Source organism: Maniola hyperantus, chromosome 3 (genome assembly GCF_902806685.2).
Source record: "Maniola hyperantus chromosome 3, iAphHyp1.2, whole genome shotgun sequence".
In the NCBI taxonomy this organism is placed as follows: domain Eukaryota; kingdom Metazoa; phylum Arthropoda; class Insecta; order Lepidoptera; family Nymphalidae; genus Maniola; species Maniola hyperantus.
Window position 1 is genome coordinate 8,181,104 of NC_048538.1, and position 12,039 is coordinate 8,193,142.

The following is a 12,039-nucleotide window of genomic DNA, read 5'->3' on the forward strand; positions in this document are numbered from 1 at the left end:
TTTGACTTAGCACTACATAAGAGTATAGTAGTATGTTGATACTAGTACCTATTCTATAATACAATGCATTTAATATAAATCACAGTAAAATCAGGTACGTGGACATTACCTAAGGGTGCAGGGGTCATGCGCACCTGCTGCGCCCGCGCTTCTGACATTGTGATAAGATACGGACGACTATTATTTGTCACTGCTATCGAACCAATGTCACACTGACCTTAATGACACCGAATGACGCGGCGTCACCACGCGTTCGTCGCTCTGACCTTGCGATATTTATTTAATCATCCGTTCGCGAAAATTTTGTTTACCAAATCATTTTTCATAAACATCTGTACCTGCCCCCTGCCTACCTGGCGAGTGCATATAGTCAAGAAGCCTATGTCACTCAAAAGTAGTCTATGTCACTCTCCAGGTCTTTAACTATACTCACGCAAAAAATCACGTCGGTCCGTTGCTCCGTCACGACGTGATTGAAGGACAAACCCACAAACAAACACACTTTCGCATTTCTAATATGGGTGGGTGATTACAGAGAGCTTTCAATCGGTTGTGTCATAAATTTTTCATGAGAATGAAAACAGAACTTTTTCTGATCCACCCTTTAGTTGAAAGAACTCTATCAGTTCAGACTCAACTAAAAAGGAAGAAATGACTTCTCGGCAATAACACACTAGCACCGATGCATTGAGCCAAATTTCTTTGATAACTTCTTAATGGCTTTGAAATTTTACATTCTATTTTAATTTATCATCATTCAAGCAATGCGCATACACTGTTAGACATACACCTCTTTTAGATAGCACCAACATTGTCTAGCTTCGGCCTTTCGCATCTATTCGATGCCAGCCACTTTCCTGATGTCATCGCTCCAGCTGGCCGGGGGGCGCCTACACTCCGTTTGCTGAGGCGCGGTCTCCACTCGAGAACCTTACGACTGCAGCGGCCATCGGTCCTCAGACAAACGTGACCAGCCTACTGCATCTTTAACGTGTTAACCATGAGAACTACGTCGGACTTTAGTTACTTGGCGAATCACGTCGTTTTCAATGTTATCGCTCAAAGAAATTCCCAGCACAGCTTTTTCCAAACCATACCATCCATCTTGAAGTTTGTGGACTAGCCTCGTTGTCAGTGTAACCCGTACCGTTTCGGCACCGTAACCCATTAAAAGGAACTTGCGAAGACGACGATAGAGATTGTATATCAAATCTTTGAAAAGAGCAACCGCCGAGTTTCTTGCTAGTTCTTCTCGGTAGGAAAGGCACTTCAAACCAGTGGTAGATGCATTTGACGATTCAAAAGTACTTGTATAAGTTCTTCATTTTTTTTATCATTAGCAAAACCAGAGATAATTTACTACACAGGTCGGGTTAATTTATTTATCTCTGGCAAAACAGAGATATGAAGTATGGTCTCCATTTATGTTGATAGCCAGTCCTTTCTAATGAATCGTATTGAAAAATGTTCCAAAACATTAGAAAACAGTTTCGGGGACAGAAAATCCCCCTGTTTCACACCGCAATGTAATTGGATAGGTCCTGTAGACACACTTTGTACTTGAACAGATATAGTTAAGATTATAGGCATTTTAAAACTTTGATATATATATCGTCAATCAACTTAGGATCGCTGCAATGATTCTAGGATAGCCCAGGTCTTAATAGAGTCAAAAGCTTTACCATAGTGCTAAAAGGCAAGGCTGATTGAGCTCGTATTGTTTCTGTATAGTATGTGGTCTACGGTGCCGTGAACTATTCGTACTACGAAACTCCGCTTGCTCTGGTGCAGGTGGTTGGAAATCGAAGTCTTTTTGATAGACGGTTTCGCGATGACCCTTGAAAACAATGTATAAATGTGGCTATGCATTTATTTATGAAGTTTGGATCATTTTGGCTTTGGGAGATAGAATGTAATAATAAAGGTGTAAAAAATGTTACGTCGAAGTATAAAGTTTTTTTTTAAATATTTTCTTCAAAAATAGTATTCGAAATCACGTCAGGCATTGGCAGACACTTAGTGCCCTTAAAGTTAAACTTTAAGGGCGTCTGGCAGGCGGTTGCCACAACACTAAGTGTCTGGCAATGCATGACGTGATCTCTAATACTATTCTGAATTATTTTGAACGACAGAGTCAAAATCCTCTGTAACTCCTTAAGAGCATACCCCCTGTCATCAGAATTCAAAATAGTTAATTAAAATAAAATTATATTTAAAAACAATAGAGGTATGGTGTAGAACTTTGTGATGTGGTATGAGTTTTCCATTTTCCACATGCTTTATCAGTTTTTATTTTAATTAAAATTATTATCAGTAAACGCTTCATCAGCAAATTATTATTCTTCTTCTTTCCGTATTCGTGATATCCAAGGCACCTTCTGACTCACGTGATACCATGCAGATAGATGACGATGGCTAGGATCATAGAAACTTCAAATTCTATTTCAATATAAAGCATCAGTCGTATTAAGAGTTCCTGTAGACTCTTTAGGAACTCTACGACTTCTACGATCATTGAAGCAGACAGGAACAGGAGTTGTCATTACGATAATGTCAATGTTATAATTTGTTAGATCATGAGGTGATGAAGAAGGGCATGGGTTTTAGAAAAAGAACCCTTACAAAGCCGAATAATTTTAAATTATCACATTGGGGCGCGTTTATTTGACACGATTTTTTTCGCGCCTAACAACGCGCTCGCCGCACCGCATGATCACTAAGAGTTCGCCTACGGGCGTGTCTAAGGCCCGCGCTGTTACTGCAAAATAAACTCTATTCGTTTAGCAACTACATTTTAAAATAAATAAGCAAAGTTGGATCGCGGTGACCTGCTAGACAATATTGTATGGAAGACGCTCAGACAGCGCGCGGTGGCCGCGCGGTTATGTAATTGCGGCGAACTTTTATCCTGTTACCTAGTAGATAAATAGAGTTTACACTCGCCATTGAACACTAGAATGCAGCGAACGAGCGGCTGCCGCGCGGCGGCCGCATGAAAGTTTCCGCGTCGTTTAACCGCAGCCTTATGGTTACCTTGAATATTACGAAAATCTTTCCGCAATCGACGTTATGATATCGTCTTTATCTATCTGTAATCTGCATACATACGCAATTTTGCTTTGTTGACAATAATTTGATATACTTAATATAATAATAGCAAACGGTATACGTAATTTTAATAAACATGACCTTCATCAATCGCCGTCATCACCCGGAAATCGCTATATGTAACTGTAAACGCCGTGTTACAATTTTCTGAAGCAGGAAGTTTATAGAAACCTGCGATGGTCAAGGCAAAGCAAAATTGCAGCCTATCATGTCATTGTAATATACCTCCGCATTTAACCACCTTGCAATTATCTAATGTTCTAGAATAACATCTCTGCGTTACCTAAGTCATTTCTACATTTGTAGAATTAATGACAAACAATATGTATAAGTAGGTTAATAAGAAAATAACCCTTTTTAACCGACTTCTGATAGATATAAAGCAGATCAGTAAAATCTTTTCTCTTTCTAGGGTTCGTCATTCCGTATAGATGTTAAAAAATTATTTGACTAACCTAGATCAGGAATGGAGCTGGAAGGTTCTTCGAAGATTGGCGGCTTGTGGAGACGTGGCGGTGGAGGTGGTGGCGGCGGTGGTCGCATGCACTGGATCACCGAGTGTGTTGGCGGCGGCGGAGGCGCCGGCGCCGGCAACAAGCACGGCGCGCGGAACTCCTTACCCGGAGGCGCCGGCAGCTCCAGTCTCCTAGCACCACCGATCATCTCTATTTCGTAGCCGTGCTCCGGAGGCTCACGCTTCGGTGATAGTTTCGGATAGCACTGCATAGTTCCTTTAAAACAGTGTACTTTTTATAATGATAAAGTCTAAATTTTTCCGCAAAACTTCAACTGAATTTCACAAACGTTATGTAGCTTCGCGAAAAAATGTTTCAATCGCATCTACATGTGCATCTAGCGTATGTTTACAAGGGCGATATCGCGCGTACAGCGGGTCGGTGCGGCGCGCGCCGCTCAACTCGCGGGACTCGTTCGCTCGCCGCGGCCAACTTTCTCTCACTGGCGTGGCGGTGGCCGCGGACGGACGAAAGTGAATCTGCAGCGTCCCCGCGCGCCCTCGCACTCTAGCGCCCTCAGGTGTCCTGCACCGCCCGCCCAAGCAACGCTCAACACCACGCTGCCTGCAACAGCCCGTCAACTTTAACCTTATACCTGACCTCCGGTGCAATGCTCTTTGGAAACCTTATTAAAATTCTCCAGCTATTATATTTGCTCTGTTTTACTTAATTATGCATAGTCCAGAACACCATTATTAATTATCTATTGTTCAAACCATCTGAGGTCATTTTATTTTCAATACAAATGTTCCTAATGTGGCTAGGGAAGGAATAACCTTCCCTATCAAATTCCAAACTATAAAGTAAACTTTTACCGTTCTTGGGCGACAAAAATGTTACTGCACAGGTAGCTTAACAATATTCCACTAGTGCGGTAATATTTTAAATAGCCACTTATTAAAGTACAAGTGCAACTAGTACCAGAAAATTCAATGGAAATATTTTGGCTGAAAAATTGAGGGAAAATATTGCTAATTTAAAAATTATGAGAAGTTTATTATATATATACAACACAACAACAAAACTGATGCAGTTGTTTTAATTTTTTTATTCACAAATTATTAAATTAAACTCTGGGCGCTTAAAAATCCTCGTCTACGGCTCAGTAAAAATTTCAGTGTAAGTAACACTGAAATTTTCAACCAACGAAGTCATGGGCATCATATTTTATTTGCATTGCTTGTGACCCGGCCCTAACACGGATAAAGGCTACTTTTATCCCAAAAAATCATAGTTCCCACGGAATTTTACAAAAAACATAAATCGTGGGTAAAATAATACTAGGGGAGGTTAGGATATTAAGCTAACGAAGCATATGTTTTTACAACTTTGAAAATCTCGAAGAATATAGTAACACAATTATTAAGAACTAGATAATGCCCGCGACTTCGTCTGCGTGGGTTCAGGTTTTTTTAAATCCCATGGGAACTTTTTGATTTTCCGTGATCAAAAGTAGGCTATATTTTTTCTCGGGATGAGAGCTATCGCTGTACCAAAGACAAAATTGGTTGAACGGATGGGCCGTGAAAGACTAGCAGACAGACAGACAGACACACTTTCGCATTTGTAATATTAGTATGGATTATGTCGCAAGACATTGTGGATCTCTGCGCCAATTTTTTCAAAATCGTTTAAACGGATGGGTTGTGAAAAGCTAACAGACAGACAGACATATTTTCGTATATATAATATTAGTACGGATTAACGATAAGTGCAAAAAATCGAACATGTATTGTAGGTATATATACCTACAACATAATCAGCAATAATAATATATTGATGCGTAAACTACACATAACCTTCACACAATTTTTGCCTTCCGCAATAGATGTTCAATAAAATATTATGTTAGACCTTGTAAAATCAGCTTAAAATTATATGACCGTGGTTATATAAATCCTCATTAATTAACTATTTATATTTCCTGAAATACAATCTATAGGTATGTAGATAACATGGCTTTCTTTAACCAATTTTTTTTTGTTCTGGTGTTGGTGGTTGTGCGACTTGCTTGCTTTGGGTTCCGTACCTCAAAAGAAAAAAGGAACCCTTATAGGATCACTTTTTTGTCTATCTGTCTGTCGTGTCTGTCAAGAAAACCTATAGGGTAAATAAGTCCCGTTGACCTAGAATCATGAAATTGGCAGGTAGGTAGGTCTTATAGAACAGGTAAAGGAAAAAATCCGAAAACCATGAATTGTTGGTTCCATTACAAAAAAAATAAAACGTGTTCATGAACTAATAATTAGTCTTTCCAATTTTCAAAGTAAGATAACTACCTATATCAAGTGGCGTATCATGTGAAAGGGCTTTACCCGCACATTCTAAAACAGATTTTTATTTAAGTATTTTTATGCATAATGGTTTTTTATTTTTTGCATACTTAATAGATTTATTGTATGTCCATAAAAAAGGTTTGCGGTTCTTTAACAAGAGTGTTCTTAAAGTTTTACGTCTTCTGTATCACACCTGATGGCAATTAGTGATCATGCAGTCTATCTAAGATGAAGCAGTCTGCATTATGACAGTTTCGTTAAACCCATACCCCTGATCGGCCTCTGTTTCTACTAAACATCGCTCAATCTCTTGGCTGCACGGCTTTGCCGGTTGGGTGGTAACTAGCCACAGCCAAAGCCTCCCACCAGACCAGACCAGAGATAATTTAGAAAACATAAAATCCCTAATTTACTCCTGCCGGGAATCAAACCCAGGACCTCCCACAGCACTCACCACTCAGGGCATGTTTAGCAGTGGGAGGGCGGGCGGTGCACATCGCATATGTACCCATATAGCTTTGTCTGTTTAGCTGGTATCGTTGTTCCTTGTGAACATATAAGTAATTTCCAATGTTACTGTTGATTAAAAACTATCTTTCAAATACAGAAAATATGTTTTGTGAAAAATAAAAAAACTCAAGTATAATTTTTAAGATCTGAATTATTATTAAATACTGATAAGAGACACGTAACAACTATATCATTTCCGTAAAGAACGCGATATGCGTTAAATTCATAAGTTGCGTTTGGACACGATCGCCGATAACAGTCTGATAACCATCTAGCAGATAGCACAGCAACCGAACTACGAGGTATCTTATGTGCTTAATACACTGTAATATATCCCTATCACTAGCACTTACCGAAGATAGTACACGATTTTTTTATCTTTCTATTTCCTACGTTCGTTTGGCCCTGAACTAACTGCTTTTCTTTTTAGGGTTCCGTATCCGTACGCGAAAGGTATCAACGGGACCCTATTACTAAGCTTCCATTGTTCATCCATCTGTCCATCCATCTATCTATCTGTCAGCGGACTGTATCTCATGAACCGTAATAGATTTTCACAGAGTGTGTATTTCTATTGCCGCTATAACAACAAATAATTATAATGGCCGCCATGCAAATTAAAAAGTACATCAACTTAGTGTTAATCTTGTACGATTGAGTCTAATTTTCACTTGACCGGTTTTTATGTTCATAAAAATCTTAGTTGTAATTTTTTTATTTTGTGCTTCAATTAACTGCAGGGTCACGCTTTAGTGAGGTATACCTCGCGAGATGTTGCTTTTCGAAGTGCCTACAAAAATGTAGCCGCGCCTGGCAAAGCGCATCACATCGTACTTATTGTAATTTTAAAAAAATAAGTGCTTTATGGCGTCATAAGGGAAGAAATAAAAAATCGGTCAAGTGCGAGTTGGAATCGCACATGAAGGGTTCCGTACTGTCATATCAGAAATAGGACTTTCTATTTATTTTTAATATTTAATGGCGGCGATAAAATCTGTATTATATGTTGAGAAAGCGGCAATAGAAATACAGTTTTTTTCATATTTCAACTCTATCTATTACGGTTCACGAGATACCCACTGACAGACAGACGGACGGACGGCCGTATGGACAGTGGAGACTTAGTAATAGGGTCCCGTTGGCACCCTTCTGCTACGGAACTCTAAAAATTATATGTTAAAAAAACAGTGCAAAGCTGCGCGAGGCTGCCACGCTAAGTGTGTACCCTGCTAACTTATGCTAATGACCATCTAACCGTCCGTGATAAGACAAAACTTTATCAAACATGTGCTAGCCCAGTTTATCAAAATATGTGCTTTTATAATTTTGAAATCTGTATTAGAACATGCATGCTTTCAAATCTATACATATACTGTAAAGCATAGATTAATGATTGGTCTCGCCGTATGCTGTTAAAGATTTTCTTCTCTATAAGAATGTCATTTGGTTTGGCAGAATATTATGGCGAACTCAGACATGTAGTTTTCCTCAAAATGTTTTAAAGGTATATAGGTGGTAGGCTAAATTCTTAACCAGAATTTTTTCGTCTAGGTACATAGCGTTCGGGGAGGGTTATGCGATGGTCATGACGGAGGGAGGCAAAGGGCGGTGCAGTGGCAGGGTGCGATCGGGTCACTGCCACCGGCGGCGGCTGATGTGCCCGTCTATTTTGGCGACAGGTTTCAATGAATCCAAACTTGCCACGCTCTTTTTATTTTTTTTATATTTTACCTGACTGCGGCAAAGGAAGGCTCATGATTTGAGCAGTCTAAGTATGTATAGTACGCGACAGGTCGAGATGGTAATCGGGGAGAGAACGCCCCGCACACCCGCACAGCCCCCGCGCTAACCAGGTGTGGGCGACTGCGGGTGAGGCGCGGGTGTGCCCGGGCGTCCCCCCGCCTTATGCCCCGTCTGCCATAAATATTATGTATTTTGTATTTACGTATGTTCCACCATAGCGTCTATACTACTGAGCCGATTTTGATAAATAAGCTGTCCAACGATTCGTTATTATATAGTCCGGGTGACATAGGCTACACGTTGTACGAACAAAATCAATAAGTTTTTTTGCTATCGTATCGAATTAGATGTCAAATTGAGGATAAGAAAATTCTGAGTTTATAAATGTAGTACTTGGACTTGGTATACCAACTGACGGAAAAACTTTACTCTATTTTAACGTTTATGATGAATACTACTATTATAGCGCTATCTGGTTCGTATTTAAGGAAAAACTAATTATTTGTAGGGTTTTAGTGTTTTTGAACTTCATCTTATATTTACGTATTATTTTTGCTTAGTAGACATCTAAGTTTTTTAAAATAAAAGTAACGAGAAACCGAGCAGGCTGGTCACCTGAAGTTAAGTGATTACAGCCGCCTATGAACATTTGCAGCACCAGAGGTATCGCCAATACGTTGCCAGCCTTTCTGGAATTTGTTGATCCGCCCCTTGAATAGCCCCATGTTGAAATCTAGTGGAAACACCGCCGTCGTCGTAGGAACGTGTGAAAGATTTCAAAATATTCGAACTAAGTAGGTACATACTTATTTAATATATTTAACTCCGTTATAGGTAACCAGGATTTTTTTAAAACCTTGTTTCATAACAGAGAGCATTTTAATCCACCCGCTAAAAATGTATGGTTATGAAACAAGTAGGAACCTAAGTATGCATCAATTCAATCAATGCAAAACAATTCATGCGCATATCAAATGCATTGGTTTTTAGGGTTCCGTACCTCAAAAAAACAAACGGAACCCTTATAGGATCACTTTGTTGTCTGTCTGTCTGTCGGTCTGTCGGTCTGTCAAGAAACCTACAGGGTACTTCCCGTTGACCCAGAATCATGAAATTTGGCAGATAGGTAGGTCTTATAGCTGACATTCGGGGAAAAATCTGAAAACTGTGAATTTGTGGTTACATTACACAAAAAAAATTAAATTGCGGTCATGAACTAATAATTAGTATTTCCAATTAACGAAGTAAGATAACTATATCAAGTGGGGTGTCATATGAAAGGTCTTCACCTGTGCATTATAAAACAGATTTTTATTTATTTTTATGCATCATAGTTTTTGAATTATCGTGCAAAATGACGAAAAAATACGACTGTAGTACGGAACCCTCGTTGCGCGAGCCTGACTCGCACTTGGCCGGGTTTTTATCTACATGGATGTTGGATGGAAATGTTCGGCGGTAAGTACACAGTGAGTTGTGTAAACCTCAATGACAGTATTTAACGCAATGCATTTTTTTACTTTAGTGTGAGACATTGCAAAAACATCATAACATTTTGTCTCTCACAATGTAACATCATCCTTTACAACCGTATACGTAGGTACGTATTTCTAAATAATTTAAAATACATATTAAATATTGCCGACCGGCAGAAATCGAACCCGCGTCTCCTGGGTTCGATTCCTGCCGGTCCGCAAAACAGTCGTATTATATAGTTCATCATCTAGTTTTTGATATGTATTTAAAATTATTTAGAAATTTCCTTGAAGTGTAGGTAAAAACACTATAAAATTACAAAAACAGGAACGTATTTATTAGATACCACTAAATAACTTATTACGGAAAGGTTCGTTCAGTCAAACCTTCATCCTGGAGATAAACACAGGCAGATTTTCTTTTTAAAAAAATAGGATTTTCCAGAAGTGAGATATTTTTAAAACCTCAATCCACGCAGACGAAGTCGCGGGCATCACCTAGTACGTATTAATATGCATGAAACAAAGTTGCATTATTTATTTAAGTTTCAACATTGGGGTTTAAACCCGAGGACGTGACACTTCCCAGCATCCTACAATACCTAGACATGCGCATATAATTATATCTACAATGCAAACATGAATTCTTATCGTTTGAAGTGTATTACAACACAATTAATGATTAATATCTGCAAGGATACTGTTCTATTATTTATATCAATTCGCATACGTAGGTTTACTTCCGTAACATTATCAAATATCAGGGGCAGTACGCATTGCGTGTCGCCGGGTAGTATACCGCATAGTTAGTAGTCGGCAGTGAAAGTCGGGTGTCCCGGGAAGGGCACGAGGACACTCGGTCCTGGCGAGGGTGTCTCGACTCCCTCCTCCCGCAGGCCGCATGCGCAACGCATGCACGCTTATGCATAAGCTTCGATAGTGTCACACCGAATCTCTAAAATTCCAAGAAAATTTTACCACAAAGATTTATTAGTATATTTTAACTGCTTTTTTAACTGCGCCCGCGTGGATTTAAGTTTTATCAAATCCTGTTTGATTTTCCGGGATACAAAGTGGCCTAAGCCCATCTCCACGATGCAAACTATCTCCATACCAATTGGGTAGGTGCTGCCCACAACTTCTTTCATGTAGAAAAAAACAATGTTTCGGGGCAAAAAGTTATAGAGAGAAAGCCAGCACATGCCTGACCTTCGTTATTTTATAAAAGATGAAATTTTCTCTGCGTTTTGTCCACAACACAAGTAGGAACGATCAGCGACTTTGAATTTTTGATCATGGTGGCTTTGGGAGATAACAGTCAATAAAGATGCAAAAAATCTTACGTCAATAGTATAAAGTATAAAGTTTAATTGTTTTACATATTCTGCGAAATAGTATTAGAAATCACGTCATGCATGCCAGACACTTAGTGTCGTGGCCCCCGCCAGACGCGTTTAAGGTTTAAAAGTTTAAGGGTGTCTGGCAGGGGGTTGTTACCATACTAAATGTCTGGCTTTGACGTTTTTTATACCTTTCTTAGGTACCATCTCCCAAAGCCACCATGCTCCAAAAATTATAGTCCTTAATCGTTCCTCCCTGTGTGTTGGTAACAATACACAGGGAAACTTTCAGATTTTATAAAATAACAAAGGTCTGACACGCGCTGGCTCTTAGTCCATAATATCCGTCCTGGTGTATGTCAAAAAGTAGTCTATCCCTGTATCAAAATTCGTCAAAAAGGGCGCATGGGCCATGACAAGGTAATAGGACAGACACACTTACGCAAATACAATATTAGTATTAGTGCTAATTAAATTAAATATTCAAATTTTGTGTGGATCGTAAACTAACAAAAACATAGCTAGAAAGTTGCATGACAGATGATATCGCGATTATGTTGTAATATTTGAGTGCCTACCTAGGTAATAGTTATACTTATTACTACAAACTTGTCACGAAACCAGGTGAATGTTCGTAGCATTCACCCTGATTCTGTATTTTTAGTTTAGAGGTCGATGAGCAATATTTCTGGTATTAGGTATTTTCAATATTCCTTGTTGCTTATTAAGTTACCTTCCTGTCATTTGATTTAGCGGATAAATAGTCAGGCTGACGTCGACTAAATACGTGAGTGGTGGTTTATCATACATGTATAGTCAAATAGTTATTAAGTATTATTATCATTTATAAAATTGCTGATTAACTTGAGGTAAACTGAGGCTGTTCGTATACGAAACTTTATGCTGCAGGATGTCAGCTCACATGGCATTATCCTGCAACATCGGTGTGATTGCATCCAGTTTACCCGCCGTTGCGACCTCAAGCGATCAATATGCACCGGCTAGACGTGTATTTCTTCCCCTGGAAACACGGAATACCGACAAAGTTATACAGCTCTATTATTTGTCCTCC

The 12,039-nt window shown here is 39.2% G+C and overlaps 1 protein-coding gene across 1 annotated transcript in view; it reads right to left on the reverse strand.

Annotated features, from left to right (window-relative positions):
• The window catches only part of Eip75B (Ecdysone-induced protein 75B), a 159,567-nt gene extending 155,611 nt beyond the window's left edge, over positions 1–3,956 (reverse strand). Inside the window, exon 1 of the mRNA XM_034984614.2 lies at positions 3,564–3,956. Coding sequence (XP_034840505.1) covers positions 3,564–3,834 — 271 coding nt within the window. The 5' untranslated portion in view covers positions 3,835–3,956. The remainder of the gene's footprint in view (positions 1–3,563) is intronic.
• Between the last annotated feature and the right edge of the window lie 8,083 nt (positions 3,957–12,039).